General features: G+C 38.0%; 1 protein-coding gene across 1 annotated transcript in view; it reads right to left on the reverse strand.

The window, feature by feature from the left end:
- Positions 1-2,825: 2,825 nt before the first annotated feature.
- DCDC2 (doublecortin domain containing 2) overlaps positions 2,826-18,773 on the reverse strand; it is a 70,419-nt gene continuing 54,471 nt past the window's right edge. The window contains exons 9-10 of the mRNA XM_074829466.1: positions 7,036-7,398; positions 2,826-5,903 (exon numbers count right to left, since the gene is read on the reverse strand). Coding sequence (XP_074685567.1) covers positions 5,796-5,903; positions 7,036-7,398 — 471 coding nt within the window. The 3' untranslated portion in view covers positions 2,826-5,795. The remainder of the gene's footprint in view (positions 5,904-7,035; positions 7,399-18,773) is intronic.

The following is an 18,773-nucleotide window of genomic DNA, read 5'->3' on the forward strand; positions in this document are numbered from 1 at the left end:
TGAAGGAGAAGAAACCCTAAACCAGACAAGTGCCACAATGAAGAAAAGCACACAACTCTGTAGATACATGCCTTTTGTTAACAAAAGCATCCTACCATTTCAGAGTACAGGTTTTGATTTACATACCAGCTTTGCAAGCTATGCTTTATTTCATGCTTGTTTAAAAAAAAAAAAAAGTGCCCAACTTTGTGGCAAGGGCAGCTGCGGAATAACTCTTACTGTTCCTTTTCTTCCTCTTTGAACAGATGGGAGGAAATCAGACCATGCTGAAGAGGGAATGACATTTTGGACACAGCCCACCATTCATCCAACACCACTGGAAGTTGTTACAGGGTCAACAGTGCTTTGGTATTACATTATTTATGCTTCAAGATTCCATGTTGTTATTGCCTTTTGCAAGCTCCTGCCAAAGTTTCTCTTTCCTGTGAAAGTCAGCTCCTTCAAAGTAGGAGAGGAAGAGGAAGGATTTTGAAGTGGATTCCAAGTGGGCATTATCCTTCCACATCATCCAATTTTAGCCTCATTCTTAAGCTGCCTCTTCCATGAAGGGTGACTCGGCCAGGATCTCAGATATTTTGTATCATCCTCTGGAGGGCAATTTTTCTCCAGTCACAACCTAGAGAGCCTAGAGAACCATAGCCAGTATAACCACCACATTTCACACATCTGGCTGTGTGACCTGTGAAGACCTGGCTGGTGCTTTTTTGCACACCTGGAAGCCTGGAACAAGGCAGCACCACTCTCCTGGAAATCACCAGTGTTGTGGCTGTAACTTGGGTGTTCAGGAGAGGAATTTAGCCTTGGACACAACTTTTCCATGTTTTATTTGGAGTATGGAAAAGTAACTGCCTTTGAAAATGATTCTACAGAGGGACCTTGGATTAGGAGCTTGAGTTCATCTGCTGCACATGCATATCAGTGCCAGCACAAAGGCTGGGGTCCAGAATATGAGAGTGAGCATACAGGTAAATAATTCTTATAGAAGAGAGACCTGACATTGGTTTTTACATTGAAATGCACAGACACTAATCAGAGAGTTCACAGGATAAATAGTATGCATAAAACCCGTGACTTTGGAAATCTATTAATCATAATCATGAATCTACATGTTCTTGATATACAGAACTGTGAATCATTTTATAGGGAATTAGATTCATTCTAGTTTAAACTAAACAAGAGATTTTGAAACAGTTTTAGGATTAGAGAGTAGAAGCTCTCAACTAAAAAAAACTGTATTATGAATTAAATTTTGGTCCCACTGAGGACAAGGGAAAAGTATAACTGAATTAGGGTTTCATTTAAAAAATAGCAAATATTAGAGCTAAGTATCATCATAGCTGTAGGTGACTGCAAGAAAAATATGAACATTTAAAGGCATTCCTAGTAACCGCATAGGTTGTTGGAAGTCTGCCTACTGTTTCAAAATACCCATTTGTTTAAATCAGATGTTCCCTGCGCTGTAGCTAGTACTAAAGACCTTTGAAAGTTTTGGTATCATGTGTTGTAGTAAAGACTTGTACTTTCTTTCTTGAATTTTACAAATCCTGTCCACTTGCCTATGACCCACATAGCTCTCAGTCGATTTTAGGCTGCTATTTCCATTTTACTTCAGGGATTCAAGCATTCTGAGCTTGGCTCAGCAAAGCACCCAAGTATACACATAACTTAAAAACATGTCACCCTTTTTATGAGGTTTGTTACTACTAGACTTAGCTACATTTTCTTGTATAATTATAGCAAATTTCAGCTACAACCAATAGTATTTTTCCCATCACTAACAATATCACAAGATTAAATTATTATATATGCACATTATTTATGTGTGCAGTATGTGTGAACACAGGGCAAATGCGTTCAGTTACAGTGTTCATACATGTGTCTGTGAGTTAATGCATACAAATATGCACATGCACAATAATCTAAAGATAGCAGACAGCTTCACTGTCTATTGCCATGCCTAAAGCATTTCTTTTGATCAAAACTTAAATTGAAGGCTATCAGCCACCCAAAACAATACATCCTTGAGCTGCATTCCATTAAATCATTCTGACTGCTACTACTTAATAAATACACCCTTCCTCAAGATACTTAATATTGTACTTAAAATAACCACTAGATAATAGATGTAAGATACCTTTGGGATAATCAATCAAAATACCCAAGCAACAATCCTTTTCCCATATTTTCAAGTAATCAGAATATTTACACTAACTCTTTTTTTCTTCTGCACGCGGGTTTATTTCACTTTGCCTTAGATGAGACTGGGCGGAGATTATATTTTCCTTATTTTCACCTTTTTCTTTCTGGAAACTAACTTTATTTTGGCTCTGATATGTCAAAGTACCAAAGCATTAGATAAAATTTAACAAAAACTGCAGTACTAAAGTATTTAAGCATATGCTTTAATACTTCACTGAAATTAGGAATTTCAGCAGGGAGATATCTAAAAGTTTTGGTAACTTTCTCAAGTATTGCCAGTGAACAGATAAAACTCATGTTATTCTGAATATCAGGTGAACAGTATATACATACTGATAATACAGTCCTAACCTGAACAATGACATTAAAAACCCATGGCCAGTTTAACTTTGCTGTTATTCTTAGATTTATAATTTAGATTTATAACTATGTAACAGCTAAATTGTCAGCAAATTTTCTTTCACAGTTGTAATACCAGAACTACCAAATCTGATTTTTTTTTTTTTTTTTTTAATTTCTAGTTATGGGAGAATCCTATCAGCTGCAAAATCACCAGTTTGATAAAGCCAGTCACACAAAGATAGACTTAACATCAAACAGGCCTTCATGTGAGACAAGACACAGGAATATATGTATGCTAATTCTCTTTAATAGCAAATTATTTTTAAAAATAAAACCAAGAAAACAAGTCTTAAAAAAAACCCTCAGAACTGTTGCATAGAAGCTTAATAAAATAACATTATATAAGTTTACCAAAATAAGGTATTTCTCATGTAAAACTGGGTTAAGCCACCACACACAACAAATCCAGATGGAAAAACTATTAGCAAGACCACCTGTATGCTTCTTGTTTAATTTCTACTTTAACATCAGAACTATTTGTTATGCATAAACTAATTTCTCTATATAAAAGAACCTGATACAAAATTCATGTTGTCAGTGCTGTGAGGTGAATGATAAAATGATTATATCTCCATTTCCAAAAAGTCTGATTTGCTCTTCTGAAGAAATATCCTGTCTTTCTTACAAGAAAACATTTTAAAGGCTGGATAACACTTATAGGGATTTCATGCTCCCATGAAAGAAAATGATCATATTATGCTTCCCTAGAATTTAGTTTAAGATTTTAAATTACTATTATTGACATCTGTAAGTCTTTTAAGCATGGAAGACACTGAGCATTTGGGGGAAAGGGAAGAAATTACAGAAACTGTTGGCAGACAGAAGCTATAAATAGAAACCAAAGGAAGAAAGGTATCACCATACAAATCCCTCAGTTTCTTCTAAATATGGTTTCTAGGTACAACATTTTGAGGCAAACGTTCTCCAAATTCTCTCCATCAAGTTTTTTGGGGTGTCAATTTAACTTCAAACTTTTGAGGACGAAGAACATCTCAGAGGTTGTTCAAGTCTCAATCTGCAAGTAGAGTCCTCTATTTGGTACACCATTAACTTCTAGCAACGAGCCCATTCACAGTAATGTCAATACAAGATTACTGTCATTTGTCTTGATTCAGCAACACATTTAAGTCCATGCTTACTGGTAAGCATATGAGATATTCAGCTCTTAAGTGAGTAAAGACGCAGCATTAGCCATTTTCCTTGGTCAGCTTTGCACAGCAGGTTCAGCCTGTAAGTTCCCTGAGGAGACAGAGCTGCCTTCTCTGACTGGTTAGGTATTGTTTGAGGGCTTTTAATGCTACTGCATGTATTATTCCAGTGCAGGATTAACTATAAAGTTACCTAGAGGATTTCTGTGTGCCAATTTTCCTCACTAGCACGTATAGTTATTTTATTCATTCTGGGTTTGTTGGGATTTTCTGGGGGGGAGGATTGGCTGATTTTTACTTCTGCTTAACTTCAAATGTCTTCTTAAATCCCAGTGAAATCAAAATATTTGAGCATGGGCTTCATTGCTATATCAAATAGAAGAAGCATACATACTTGTTTAAGAGCTTGGCCACATTAGGAGCTTATTTTGAACTGATCGCAAATGTTATATTCCCTTAGATCTTTGTCAGACAGTTCAGCAAAGGACACATGAATCATAGACAATTCAGAGATGCCACAGGGCAAACTGTTCTAACCCTGTTCATATGGTTTTTAACATTACGGTTTTTATACTTACATTGCCAATGTAAGTAACTCAGAAACATGCTGAAGAATCTCTTCGTATTTCTATTCCATTGGAAAAATATATTTAATAGTTAGTAGTAAAAGTGTAGATGTTTGTATGAGTTTCAGTCATGACAAGTGGTTCTTCACATTCCTCAAACAGTGCTTCAAGTTCAATTTGTTCATAAATGTAATTTTTGTCTTAATGGCATGAAATCAACAAAAATGACATTTAGTTTCTCATAGTAATAATTTACCAGCACTAACAATAAGGAACCTCGCTATTTCTTTTGTATAATTGATGAAATTATTCTCAGGACTGTATTTCTATGAACTACAAATTATTCCCATTACTAACAGAGAAACGATAAGAGCAATGGAACTGGTGTCATTAAGAGAACTAATACTGTGGATCAATGCCTTATTTACTAAGGCAAATTAAGCCACAGCCTATCAGGAGCCATCTTGCTCAAAAAGATGATGACACACTTCCAACCATTAAGGCTATGTAAAGGACTCATAAATGCAGCAATTTTTGCTTTTACAGAAAACTGGTGGGCTCATCCTAACATGTTTCATATTAAAATGGCTCCACTGACAGCAATGGTTTCATAGCAATTTCAGTCTGAATCCAGGCCTATTGTTTTTTTATTAATAAATTAAATTTCACATGGACTGAATTACAAATCCACCCAAACTCAACTTTTGCAACCAATCTGCTACATACTCTTCCTTTATTTTTTTTTCCCTATGGTAACAATTCATTTTTAGTGAATCAGAGCAGGACAATCAGCAAAACATCTTGCTGTAAATGGGAACAAGCTGCAGTATTGTAGGCTGTCTACGTACATTTACAGTGCTAAATAATGCTATCTGCAAATTTAAAAACTAACAATTCTAATTAATCCACTATTTAGTAACATTAGGCCTGACACCTCATTATAGTACACCAGTTTTTGTGGGCGTAAGTCCATTAAGTGAGGAATGTATTCTCATTATATCTTAATGTTATGCCTGGAAATCATATATATCATGTGTAATTTTAAAGGAAAAGCTACATATGTCCTCATTAAAAGTCAAAAGTTGTTCCTCTTCTCTGAATAAATCCTCAATGAAGTTTTGACATTAAATTTGGGAGGTTTTTTTTTTTTCCTTTTTCTGGAACAGTGTCATTCTATTACTGCTAACCATCTTATACAACAGAATAGTTAATTTATTTCTAATACTTCTATACAGTACTCTTGTATTTACCCCCTCAAATTCTATTGGAAAACCTCACCTTGTAAAAATAATTCTGTGTCCTTCTAGTAACTGTTAATGTTTCTTTTCTATATCAGTCCACACAGCATTATCACCTCAAGACTCAATATGTGGGTACTCAACCTATCTTCCCATTATAAGTTATCAATCACAAAATACAACATGCTTTATATTTAAAGTATTATAATCTTTCATTTTCTGCTCATTATATATTTTTCTATCTACGCAACTGCAGCATAGTCATTGCTGTGGTCATTTTTTTCACTTTCCTGTGGGCTGGTGATTGTCACCCTTGGATTTGTGGATGTTTTTTCAAGATGGGAATCAACCTAGAGAAAAAGGACAGGTGCCGTTAACTTCATGGAGTAACAAAGATTTCACTTCATTTCAATAAAGTGTTAGCACTTCATACTAAAATTTCCACAAATTATTCTTAATGTGAAAAAATGTTTTCCAAGAGTGATCACATTTATATTTACCTTATACTTATATACCTTCCAAAGGAGAAAGTACTCAAATTAGAGGTTCCCCCCAGTTCTTTCATCGAACATCCAGTTACCCAGATGTCCAATTAAAGTGAATGCTCACTCACTTCCTCCACTTCCATAAACAACCAGCTTTTCGAAAAACAAACAAAAAGCCCCAATATATCAAGTACAGAATAAATTCAGGGCCCAAGAAAATGTCACATTACTCAGCTCTCCTAATTGAAAAATGTTTCTGTGTGTCCTACAGAAACAGAAGAAAGCCCAGTTGCAAGAAACCATTCCCAGTGTCACAAGAAGCAGAGGAAGAATTTGTTTTTCAGCAGCCTATAGGCAGGGAATATGCAGCAAGTTGTTCTGCTTCTGTTGCTCAAGAATCACACTCTTCCCAGATCTGGATTCTCCCCATCAAACAAAACACTTCATTTCCCACATTCTGTTCACTGGTCAGTTCATCTGCCAGTCAGGGTAGTCCAATTTATCCTTCTGGGCTGCATGCCTCCATCTAAGCCAACAGCATGTTACTGTGTCTCCTAAATTAATAGGATATTTGCTTTTAAACTGACTAAAGCCCCTTGCTTTGAGGATCTTGTTAATCTCCACTGTTTTTTTCAATTTCTAAGAAAAGGAGATGAAACTTCCACAAAACAATGGCAAGAGCCCTTTATGAATGATTATGCTTTTCTGGAAATTGCAAGATTACTTTTTCTCAAAATTCAGCATACTCAGGAAAGCAGGAGATGCAGATTCATCAAATAGTGAGAAACATCTGCTTTCTCAGTTGGAGGGCATATAATGTAATTACTGATATAACTAATCTAGACAGACAGAAAGCAGCTTTTCCAAAAACTGAAGTTCTCATAAATGCTCTCAGGACCTTACCAGAAATAGCTAGTTAGAGACTATTTGAGAAGCCTAAGGCTAAGATGAATGAGGAACAATAACTTAAGAACAAACTGAAAGAATAAACACTCACCTGGTTCTGACTGTCAGAATCCTCTTCTTTTATTTCTTCTTCAGGATGAAGATCACCTTGGTAGTTCAAGTGCTCCATTCCCTCACCATTTTCTTCATTTTTCTTGCCATTTAAATGGATAGGTTCCTCTTCCTCTGCTTGGTCAATATTCTCTGTTTCTTCTGTTTCATCTTCATAATTCTCATTTAATTTCTTCTTGTATTCTTCCACTTCTTTTTTTAACAGTTCACTTCTTTCTTTAAGAGTTTCCCCACTTTCCTCTCCATTCACTTCTGGATATTCTTCCTCTCCTTTATATGCCTCCTCCCCCCTGTCATTTTCCTCTTCTGCATTTTCTTCTTCATCTACAGTTTCTGCTGGCCTCTGGTGAAAGGAAAAGCAGCAGCATTATGAGGCATTTTTAATCAGAATGCTCTGTGCAATTCTGAAACGTGACAAACATCAAAATCACAATTACATCACTACTGGGGAGTAAGTATGCTAATTTGAGGTTTGTCTACATGGACAGAAAATGATGTTCCTGTACTATCACCCCATAATGCACTCTTATTCTACATAAAAAATGTGTTAGTATTACACTGGGTTAATCCATTTGACCATCCTCAAAAAAACTGGAACGAGCTAGACTTAATTAATACAGCAACAGCCATTTTGTTCCAGCTATTCCAGGTGCTCTGACATTCTAGCATTTAATACGTACTTATTTAGAAAATCCTGTTGCAATAAAATATCATACATCACTAGCCCACAAACTGTTCCCCAAGAAGCATTTTACCTATGGACAAGCCCATGTCATGCCAATCAGTCCTGTCTTCTTTGCATCCACAGAAAAGTAGCAAGAGAGATGAGGTAGACCTACTGGTCACTTCCATAACATCATTCCCCTTCCCAAAGAGCCCTGTGTAGGATGGCATGGTTAGGATTTGTTTTTCCTACACAGAGTCAGACTAGCAGACAGGAGGAACAGGATCTTCTCCCATATTGAAGAAGATTGAGCAGAAGCTCACTGTAGATAAAGCTGCTAGCAGCATCATTTCATGACAACCTGGAAGACTGATGCACATACTATGTAGTTTTCATCATTTGTCTTCCAGTTTCAGCTTTGAAGATTCACCTGACTATTCACCCTGCTGCCAAGATGACTTATGTACTTGTGCTAAGGGCTGAATGAAAACAAAGGGGGAAAAAAACCCACAGGAGTGACAGGGTGTCCAGCTCCCACACAGCCTCATCAGACTAAATCTAAAGCAAACAAGCTGAGCCACAGATTGTCTCTTAATCAAAAGTGTTTGGAATGTTAGTATCATTAGCAGCTCCTTTATGCAGTCAGCTATCTGTGATTTTTATCTTCTAAAAATCTCTTTCCCCCACTAATACTAACATTTCAAAAGAATTCTCTCATCACCTTCAACATACTAGTAAAAGCCAGTTCAGCAATACCAACAACTGATTGAAGCCTCTTGATGAAACACCTTGCTTTTGTTTTGATATCTAAGTAGCAACATAAGACAACTTTATTATGCCAGTGCACAGTACTGCAGCTTCAAAAAGGACAAGTTATCGCATTGTAATAATCCATAGAATGGCAAATTACTAGAAATATTACATGGTTACCTGACCAGATAAATAATGGCTCCATAAGTAATTTTTGAAGTACAGTAGTCTCTGTGTGTTTTTTATCCAAGTCTTCCTGACTCACTTTGATCTGGTAACATCAAACTGGCCTTATTACCACTAAAATAAAAAATAAACAAGCCAAGTCTTTACAGACACCTTCAAAGAAGGCACCATCCAAAGCAAACTTGAGCCAACTTTGGTAACCTCCAGCACACAAAGACAGCAAAGAATCTGTAGATCCATAAACTTCCAGAAGCTACCTGCTAGGCTTACACATGTGACTACTAATTTGTTTTCAGTCTGCTAAGGAAATAAGCAATTTTGGATTCTGACCAGAAACAGGGGAGGGTGGGACAAAATAAACGCACCAGACACTGCTAGCTAAAAGTAAGCAGGTTTGGTTTTGCTTAATGACACCTGCTTGCTATGACATTACAAACACCAAATGAAGAGAGGGTAAGAAAAGAAGAAAAGTAAACCCAGGCTTTCTCAGTTAACTTGTTACTGCCTGATAGTGGGTACAATCAGAAGAGAGTATCTGCCCTTGCCTGAACTGCTTTAGTATGATGTCTCATTTGGACTGCAGAAGAAGGTGTGTAGACTTTATTTAGAAGAAAGTGTGTAAAAATATGTATCCTAATGCATATGGTTTTGCTAGTTTCATTGCTGTGGAAGCAGTCTTTGGCATAGAAGCACAATGGACATTTAAGGGGCAGTATATTCCTAAGGTGCTACACTATCTAGATGCATTAGACCTTATCTGTCTAAAATAGGTGTGGATGCAAATTTTTTAAGAGTTAAAACTGAGTAAAGTAGAAGATAAACATGTTACTGAACTGTACCCAGAAACTCACTGGGAACTCACAGGGAACTGGCATGAAGTAACATTCAAATTTCAACTAATTTAACTTGACCAGTCAAGCTAAATTGCCTGAAAAATAATAGTACAAAACAAGATCAGTGAAACAAATCCCATCAGTGCAAGTATAATGTTTTTATAGTAACTGAAAATTTCAAGATAGCTGAGCATATTACTGCAATGGTTATTACTACTACAGACAAAAATAAAAAGTCAGGTTTACAGTTAATAATTGGAAAGTAAAATGTGTTCTTCATTTAATCTCCTTTCAAGCCGCACTACATTAGAATGGACATTTCAAACAAGTTAAAAATCAACATTGATCCAGAGGAAAAGACCTTCCGCAAGGTAATCTAAAATGCAGTATGGTTCCCACTGCATGCAGAGTCATAGATCGGCTTTGAAATGTGAATATGACCTCAGATGATGCATTTCAAAATGCACAGCAGACCTAAGACAGGACTGTAGGGAGGGAACTGAAGGCCAAAATCGCCTACCAAATCATGCATTGCTCTTTACATAAAAAGTGTGATACTACATGTCCTCACTGAAATTATAAAACATTTCTAGAAGTCAGCAATGATCGTGTATACTTGGGAAAAGCGGTGACATTTCACATCTTAGTTTTTAGCTTTTCATCAGTCATCTTTTAAATAACCAGTATACTCCCAGTAAGAGCTTCCTATATGGAATACATTGCCTGGATAGCCAAGACAGATATGGGACTCTGCTGTCCTCCTTGAAGCTGAAGTCAGAGATTGTTCTTTCAGCCAGTGTGTTGACTCACAGGAAGTCAAATTTGGGATTCTTGTAAAAGCTCAGGGCATCTCAAATCCAGAGAACCAGCTACATCTCCAGGCCTGAGTGACTGAGGTCTATCACCGCTTTGTAACACAACTAAATGAACATGAGCACCAAATATTAATATCAATGTGTTGACATGAGAGATTCTAAGATCATAACAGAGAACAAGGGGCTCTTCAAGAATTCAAGTTTGAAGCACCAGCCAGTTGTAGCCCAGGGTAACTAAATATGCTGCCATGAAGTACAGAATAAGTATTCCTGTGTTACTTTAGCCCTGTGTCCACATCACAAAAAACAACAGCACAACTTGAACCTGACAGCAATAAATTCAGGACTGGAGAAGCAAGGGGTGATTACATTCTTATTCCTTGAGGTTGTCATAGTTTAACCCCAGCCAGCAACTAAACTTCACACAGCCACTCACTCACTCCCCCCAGTTGGGATGGAGAAGAGAATTGGAAGAGTAAAAGTGAGAAAACTCAGGGGTTGAGATTAAGACAATTTAATAGGTAAAGCAAAAGCTGTGTACACCAGCAAAGCAAAACAAGGGATTCATTCACCACTTCCCATTGGCAGGCAGGTGTTCAGCCATCTCCAGGACAGCAGAGCTCCATCACACGTAACAGTTACTTGGGAAGACAAATGCCATCAATCTGAATGTCCCCCCTTCCTTCTTCTTCCCCCCAGCTTTATATGCTGAGCATGACACCATATGTTACAGGATATCCCTTTGGTCAGTTGGGGTCAGCTGTCCCAGCTGTGTCCCCTCCCAACTTCTTGTGCACCCCCAGCCTCCTCGCCAGTGGGGTGGGGTGAGAAGCAGAAAAGGCCTTGACTCTATTTAAGCGCTGCTCAGCAGTAACTAAAACATCCCTGTGTTATGAACAGAGTTTCCAGCACAAATCCAAAATAGAGCCCCATACTAGCCACTGTGAAGAAAATGAACCCTATCTCAGCCAAAATCAGCACAAGGTAATCTACCCAGACAAGGAAGCGACTTCTAGGACAGAGGACTTTTCTGGTGACTGTGATGGATTATCCTCATTCCTCCTATAGTCATAACTACTCATAGTAAGGTTTGTAATTTTGCCTTTTTTATGGCTGCAAGAAAATAGGAAGTAACCTTCTTTCTTGTATTGCTGCCTGCATCTTTTAAGTGAAGATGATGCTTTTGCAGTTTCCCAGTTGAAAGTAGAGTAGTTAAAATAACTAGTTTTCAAACCACACCTTCATCAATGTGAGCACAATTCTTTGCTTGTCATGGACTAGCAATAAAACCACTCACTGACAGAAGAACTGTATATGTATATTGAAAGGCATATTCAACCAAAGGCACATACAACAAGTCATTTTCAACTTCACACTAGAAATATGGACCCAGCTTGCCTTCTGGAAACCTCCTGACTTGCTAGCAGGTTGATGAGGAACAGTGAATTTCATTTTGCATTCAAGAAGTATGATTGCTTGATGGTATTTTTAATCTCAGCAAAACCAGAGTGTTTAAAAAAGAAAGATGTATTCTAATTACACTCATCATGCTATCATTCATTAAGAACTACATTACCAAATGCCATCATCATTCAAAAGCAATAAGTCAGGAAATCTTCAGACATTGAAGCATTTGGCTTCTTTTCCTCTAGGGATGCTAATGTAACCTCTCATAAGGTTTGTACATGACTGATACCAGAATATTGAAAAGTGCGGTATCACAAATCATTTAAGGAGGAAATTATTTTGTACCATTAATGTAAAACATAATTTTGCTCTATTGAAGCCATTTGGAAATGTTTACTTGGCTAATGGTCACAACAGACAAACAATGAAGTAGACAACAAAAATCTTAATGATCACAAATACCGGCATGAATACATCTCACAAATGCAGCATCAGGAACACTTAACTTTGATTGCACCAAACCTCTCCAGAACAGAGCTGCCCCTGCTCCTACCCAGTCAGGAATGCTTTGTAGCAGCACTGCAGATTCCAACAGCAAAACATTTTGTTCCTGAACCAGACAGGGTTGCTAAGTGACAGCAGCCCTCTTCTCTTCCATATAATTTACAAAACCCAGGCTCTTAAAAACAAGCAAATTAATAGTTAAGGGTTCATCAGTCTTACACTTTCCACATAATAAATGCGCTGTTGTTCCTGAAGGCAAAAAAGTCTTTATCCCCACAACATTTAAACTCCAACCTTTTTATGAGTTGGATGCATTTTTTACTTTTTTTTTTAACAACAAATGCAGCCACAGGGTCTAATTTTTCATAAGATCATGGGACCTAGAGTCTAATTGGAATGAATGGAAACTATGTAACTTGAAGTGTAGAAAAAAAAGCTTTTCAAACTCCATTCCTCAATTTCATTGTGAGGTAACCGAAAGTGTGCACAATTCCTTAATCACAAGACAGACATGGCAGAGAAGACAACATCTGATCAGATCTTCACTTTTCTAAGATATACCTAAGTCAACAATGTTTTTCTCCATTTCACTGACAATTGTGTCTACTTTTTCCATAACATTTTCCATGTGTACATTAAAATTTGCCTAAACTTCACACCCTACAATACAGTACGATCTGTTGAGCATCCCTGTAGACAATGAGAAGACTGATAAGCATTTAAAAAGAAGCCCTACTGAGGTTGTAAAAATATAGTGGTTTTTTTTTTCCAGAAACAGATTCTTCTACAGTGAATGAAAAATGCCCTAAAAGTTAAGCAATTTGAGAAATTGTCTGCTCTAGGATTGCTAGATTTTTTCAAGACAGGGCACACAAAGAGGAAACTTTTTTCAAAGTGGTATCAACACTAGTTTTACAACAGAACTGCATTTGCAGGCTTCACTTGAAAGAAGTGAAGGCTCTCCAACAGTTGGCCACACAGGCCTTTAAAGAAAAGATCAGACCTTGCTGCTACAGCTTCAGAAATCAGTCATCCAATGCAGAAACCAAGGGAAGATCTCTCTTCTCATTCTGAGTTGCGAGGAACCAACCAGAGTAAGCTTCCCTATCTCACACAGACAAACAATTAAGTGTAAATCAGTGGAGCTGAAAGAACATGCAGGGATAAATCTTATCTGCCGGCTTGTCAGTACTCAAAATCCAGAAGGCTTAAATTACAGCTGCATCATTTGTAGCAAATTTTGAGCATAAAAAGTTCTGCATTTATTCTTTCCAAATGCCACTTTGAAATTCTTACTGATGTAGTGAAAAATGTTTCCTCCACATAAAGTTCTAGCCTTTTTAATTAAGGAATGTCTCTTTGAGCAGTCAGCCTGTTTTAATGTTGAATCAATGTAAACTTTAACATTTTGCCTTCAGCAATAGGGAAGATAAATATTTTATTCTGTTCACTGAGGTGAATCTTGGGTCTCTAAAGCAAAATGTATACTCCATAATGGAAACTGCAAATGAAAGGTGCAAATTTTCTGCTACTGATGATACACTCTAGCTACAGAGAGAGTACCTAGGGGAGCTACACAATCTCACGTCACATCACAGTCCAGGAAATGGGGAATAATGAGCGGCACCAGGACTGCATTAATCAGTGGACATGTCTGTAATAATAGAAAGCAAATGGCTAGTGAAAGAACCAAGAGTGTGAACATCTACAAAAAAAAATCCAAATCAGTGCCCGTTAGACAAATTTATAATCCAATGACTTTTACAAATAAACACAGAAAGAGAAAGGGAGATGTGGATGATGAATCTGGAGGGGAAAAAAAAACCCAACAGATTCATTCTACATCACTTACATCTTAATAGCCAGTATTGTATGTACCATAGCAAAGCAGGCTGGCACAACAACGTGCCTGAATTCCTTGCAGGCATCATGCACTGGACAACTTCATATCTCATAACTCTCACACTCACCCCACCTCCCAGCGGCTCAGCGTGTGAGAAGAACAACCATGCTTTTGGAAATGGATAAACCAATGCAAACTTGCAGTGTTATTTCAATACTATTACTACCAACTGCTGCTTTTGTATTTGACAACTTATATCAAATGAAACAAAAAGTAGTACGTTTGTTCTGAAAGCTTTACAAGTTAGAAAATTTTCTATCTCAGAAAGAGTTACTTTGAATATATTTATATTATTATCAGCAAACTCAACACACTTAATTACCATCTCAGGTAAGAAACTTCTGTTTTGCTGCCTCCCTGCCAAGAACTGCAATAAAACCACCTTGTTCCATTGCTATTTGCACAATTGTCATCAGTTCCCACAGATGTTGACGCAGTGATGTAAACAACCAACCTGGAGTAAGTCTGCATGTCAAAAGAAGAAACTTTTGTATTTGGAAGCTGAAGTCTCAGTACAGAATATAGAACAGAAGGGTCTGGTTTGGTTTTAGGCAAAACACTGATTCTTCCTCCTTGATGTTCAATTACAACTGTCAGCTAGTCTGGAGTAAAGCAAATCCTTTTCTTTTAATGTGTTCTCAGCTGGCAGACAGCATTTTACAGAATAGTACATAAGCGGGTGTCTAGCCAGCATTACACTAAGTTTAGTTAATGGCTAATCTGGCATTTGTTCAACTGTGTACTTCAAATGGCAAAACAGGGAAGGTGCATAAAAAGAAAAAAGACTAAGTTCTATCTTCAGCACCTCATTTATATGACTGATAGAAATGATAGCATATCAGAAGTGTCAGCATTCTAGTGAAAGCTGGCATGTAAATATTTATGCATTATGCAAGATAGTCAAGCCCTGGCTGGCTGTCCTTTTCCATATTTCTAGAAATAACAGGAACTGCAGCTCAGATAAGAAAAAGCTATAAAGCTTTACATCACAGAATTTAAACCAATGTAAAATGGTCATTAATAAGAACCTGAACATGTACAATGCTAAATGCTTCCAAGGTCTGAGTAACCTTAGTTATCTGGGAATAAAAAGTACTAAGTGCTACTCAGAAGGACCTGGCTTCTTGCCAGATTACCTAGGAAACTATATATGAAGTTTTAAAATTAAAAATAAACCATGGCTTGAGTTGCAATAAATTTTGGTGCTTTGTTTGACTTTTCTGAAAATATGAAAATCAGATTACTAATAGTCTGCATGACTGATTTTTTTAAATTCTTTTCCCCCTCAAACACATCTGCTTCCAGTTCCTTGTCCAGGTAGCAAAATAAGTTGGTAGCAACTGGAAAATATTTCCATCTGGGGACAATGAATGGGCCTTGGTACATGAGCTTAGAGATATCAAGCAAGTTCCTAGCATTGCAAGTACATCCCATGCTCACTGGCAACTGTATCAACAACCACAGCTACCACTGACAAGTACAGAAATGTTAGTGGAGAGTTAACTATTTCCCCTCTCCAGTGATGGTCACTATCCTCTGGCTGAGGCAAACTGGTGAGGCACACAACAGAATGGGCAGAGCTGTTGGCTGTGCTGTAGGATCTCAGTGGAGAAGTAAGGCAGCCATCTCCAGGGCTCTTGGATTTCATATGAATTGCAGTCAACCTAAAAACTAAGACCTGACAACCCAATTTACACTGTCAAATGCTTTATGTTACCCAGGGGAATTCTTTACACACCTTCAGAGGCCAATAAACAGACTAATAATTTCTCAGTTTGATTATTACACTGTCAAGACCAGGGCAGGATACACTTCGGGATGTCATAAGATTAAGACGACAGGCAGCATGTTCTTCCCCAATGTCAGTACTATCAGTACAACCCAACACATCCTAATTATCACAGCACCTCAGGAGGACAACTGCAATTAACAGGGCTGATGAGCCCAATGGTGTTTAGCACATAAGTCTCTGAGGCTGGGGCAGGTATTTGCTGTGAAAAGACACAGCTGTAGCATTCTTTATATCAGGGACCAGGACAGTCATGCTCTTGCCTCTTTCAATCGCCTCATTCATGTGTCTTCAAGAACAATGTCTGTAAAATAGCTGAGCGACACTCCTTCCCATTATAGTGAATAAATCACTAAGCATGAAGCTTCTTAGAAACAGTCACCTAAAATAAAATGGAGAGATCCAGATTTTTTTCCAGATGGTATGACACCATTCTTCAAAATGGCTACAGCAGCAACTTCATATGTGGCTTTTGTTAACATACAGATTAGTAATGCAGGCAGAAAATGATATACAAAGTATAAGGTCATAAAACTTCTCTCTTCCCCTCAGGCATTTTTTAAAAGCAGAACACAAGCAAAATGTATATATGTCTAGTATTCTTTTACCTAATAAAAGTAAATTGAAAAAAGATCAGCCACCTAAATAGTAAGCACAAAAAAAAAGTTTCCTAAAAAAAAGTTGATTATAGGACTGAAATAATCAAAAACGGACAAATACAGAATCACAGAAAAGTTATGTTAGAAGAGACCTGTAGGTAAGTGGTCTCCAAACTGCTTTGATTGCACACCCCTATCACTAAGAACTTTTTGAGCACAAATCCCCAGTATATGTTTGTTTATTTATTTATAAATTATATATGTGTACTACTGAAGTTATAACATTTTCTTCCTGCACGCCAATGGATTGCCCTGCACACCCCCTGGGCTGTGCACACTCCACTTTGAAGACTACTGCTCTAGAGATCATCTAGGCCAGTGCTCTGCTGCACTAACTCCAAAGTAAAAATAAGTTGTCTGAGGCCCTGTCTGGTTTAAATATCACCAAAGACAAAGATTCCCCACCGTCTCTGGACAGGAAGGTGCTTAGAGTTCTCACTGTTGAAAACATTTTTCTTACATCCAATCAGAATTTTCATTGCAGCTACTTTTGACCATTCCCTCATCCTTTTGCAACACAGGGAAAAGCCTGGCTCCATCTTCTCTGTTACTCTATCTGTAGCTGAAGAGAGCAGTTTGATCTGCCTTCTCTTGAAACAAACCCAGTTCCCTAAGCTTCTCCTCGTGTCATAAGCTCTAGCCCCCTAAACCTTTTATTGTGTTGCTGTGCTGGACTCACTCCTGTTTGTAAATATCTCTCTTGGACAAAATATTCTAGATGCAACCTCAGAGGTGCCAAGTCAAGGTAGATAATAATTTCCCTTGATGTGCTGGCTGTGCTTTTACTAGCCCAGCCTGCACAGCCAAGCTCATCACCAAAAGGGAGCATCGCCAACTCATCATCAACTTGCTAGCCACAAGAGCTGCATGGCCCTTCCTGAAGTTGCTCCCTAGCCTACCTGTGCCAAGTCTGTACCAAGACACAGTTACTGTGTTCCTGGCACCCAACTTCATATTTCTCTTTGTTGAACTTCATGAAGCTTGAGTCAGTCCATTTCTTCAAGCTGTTCAGATTGCTCTGAAAGGCAGTCCTGCATACCAGTTGATAATGACAGCTTGGCTTTACTACTGAGCCTGGATAAGGCTGCATCCCATGCCACTGTCCATTTTACCAGTGAACACGTTAAAAAGTATCAGACCCAGTATCAAACCATGAGGACCACCATTTGTAAAGAGGTGCAGGTTAAATTTCAACCAACTGACCTTTTAAGTCCCACTGATCCAGACAGTTTTTCGTCTACCTTGTAGCCCACACATCCAGTCCCTAACTTTCTTAAGGATATCTTCAACCCCATATCTACCACACTTCTTACAATTTCTCCCACAAATACAGAAGTCTAAGCTGAAAGCAAGACAAATGACAATAACTGCTATCCCTTCATCCACAGAGCCAGTTATTTCATCTCTGAGGCAAAGAGGTTGGTTAAGTATGATTTGCCCATAGTAAATTCATATTAGTTACTCCCAATCACATGTATCATTTCCATTTCTCAACAAGTTTTGGCTTTCCCAATTCCAACCCTGCACACCCAGGCAATGTCTCTGTACTGCTCCTCAGCAATCCATCCCTTCTTCTACTTACCACACTCTACCTCCTTTAGTATGAGGTCAAGAGTCCTCTATTCAAATCGGCCTCCTGCTATGCCTGCTTGTTTTCTTGCACATGGGGGTAGTTCTTGTGCTTTGAGGAAGATGCCCTTGAAGATCAACCAGATCTTCTGTGTTCCTCTGTACTTCAGGGCAGCCTTGCACAGGATCCTGCCTGCCAGTATCCCAAACAAGCCGAAGTCCACTCTCCTGAATTCCAGGATTTTTGTTATTTGCCACTTTCTTTAGAGTCTTAAACCCTATCGTCTCATGGCCACTGCAACTAAGACTGCCACTATCACATCCCCAACCAATTTCTCTTTATTCATGAGTAGCAAATCCAGCAGAATGCCTCTCCTAATCATGTATCCCACTACCTATATCAAAAAATTGTCTCCAACACACTCCAGAAATCTCTTGGATTGTTTGTGCTCCATCACGTTGCCTTGGGTAAACTCACTCCCTCCCATTTGTTTACAATCTCACATTAACAACTGTTCCTCAGCACTGAGCCGACCACCAGAAAGTCAGAAAAATGCCCAAGAATCCATTATGTTGTTGGTATGATTGTTAGCCTGAGAAATCTATTGGGCAAACTGAGATTCATTACACTGCAGCATG

The sequence above is a fragment of the Strix aluco genome, chromosome 1 (assembly GCF_031877795.1).
Source record: "Strix aluco isolate bStrAlu1 chromosome 1, bStrAlu1.hap1, whole genome shotgun sequence".
Classification (NCBI taxonomy): Eukaryota; Metazoa; Chordata; class Aves; order Strigiformes; family Strigidae; genus Strix; species Strix aluco.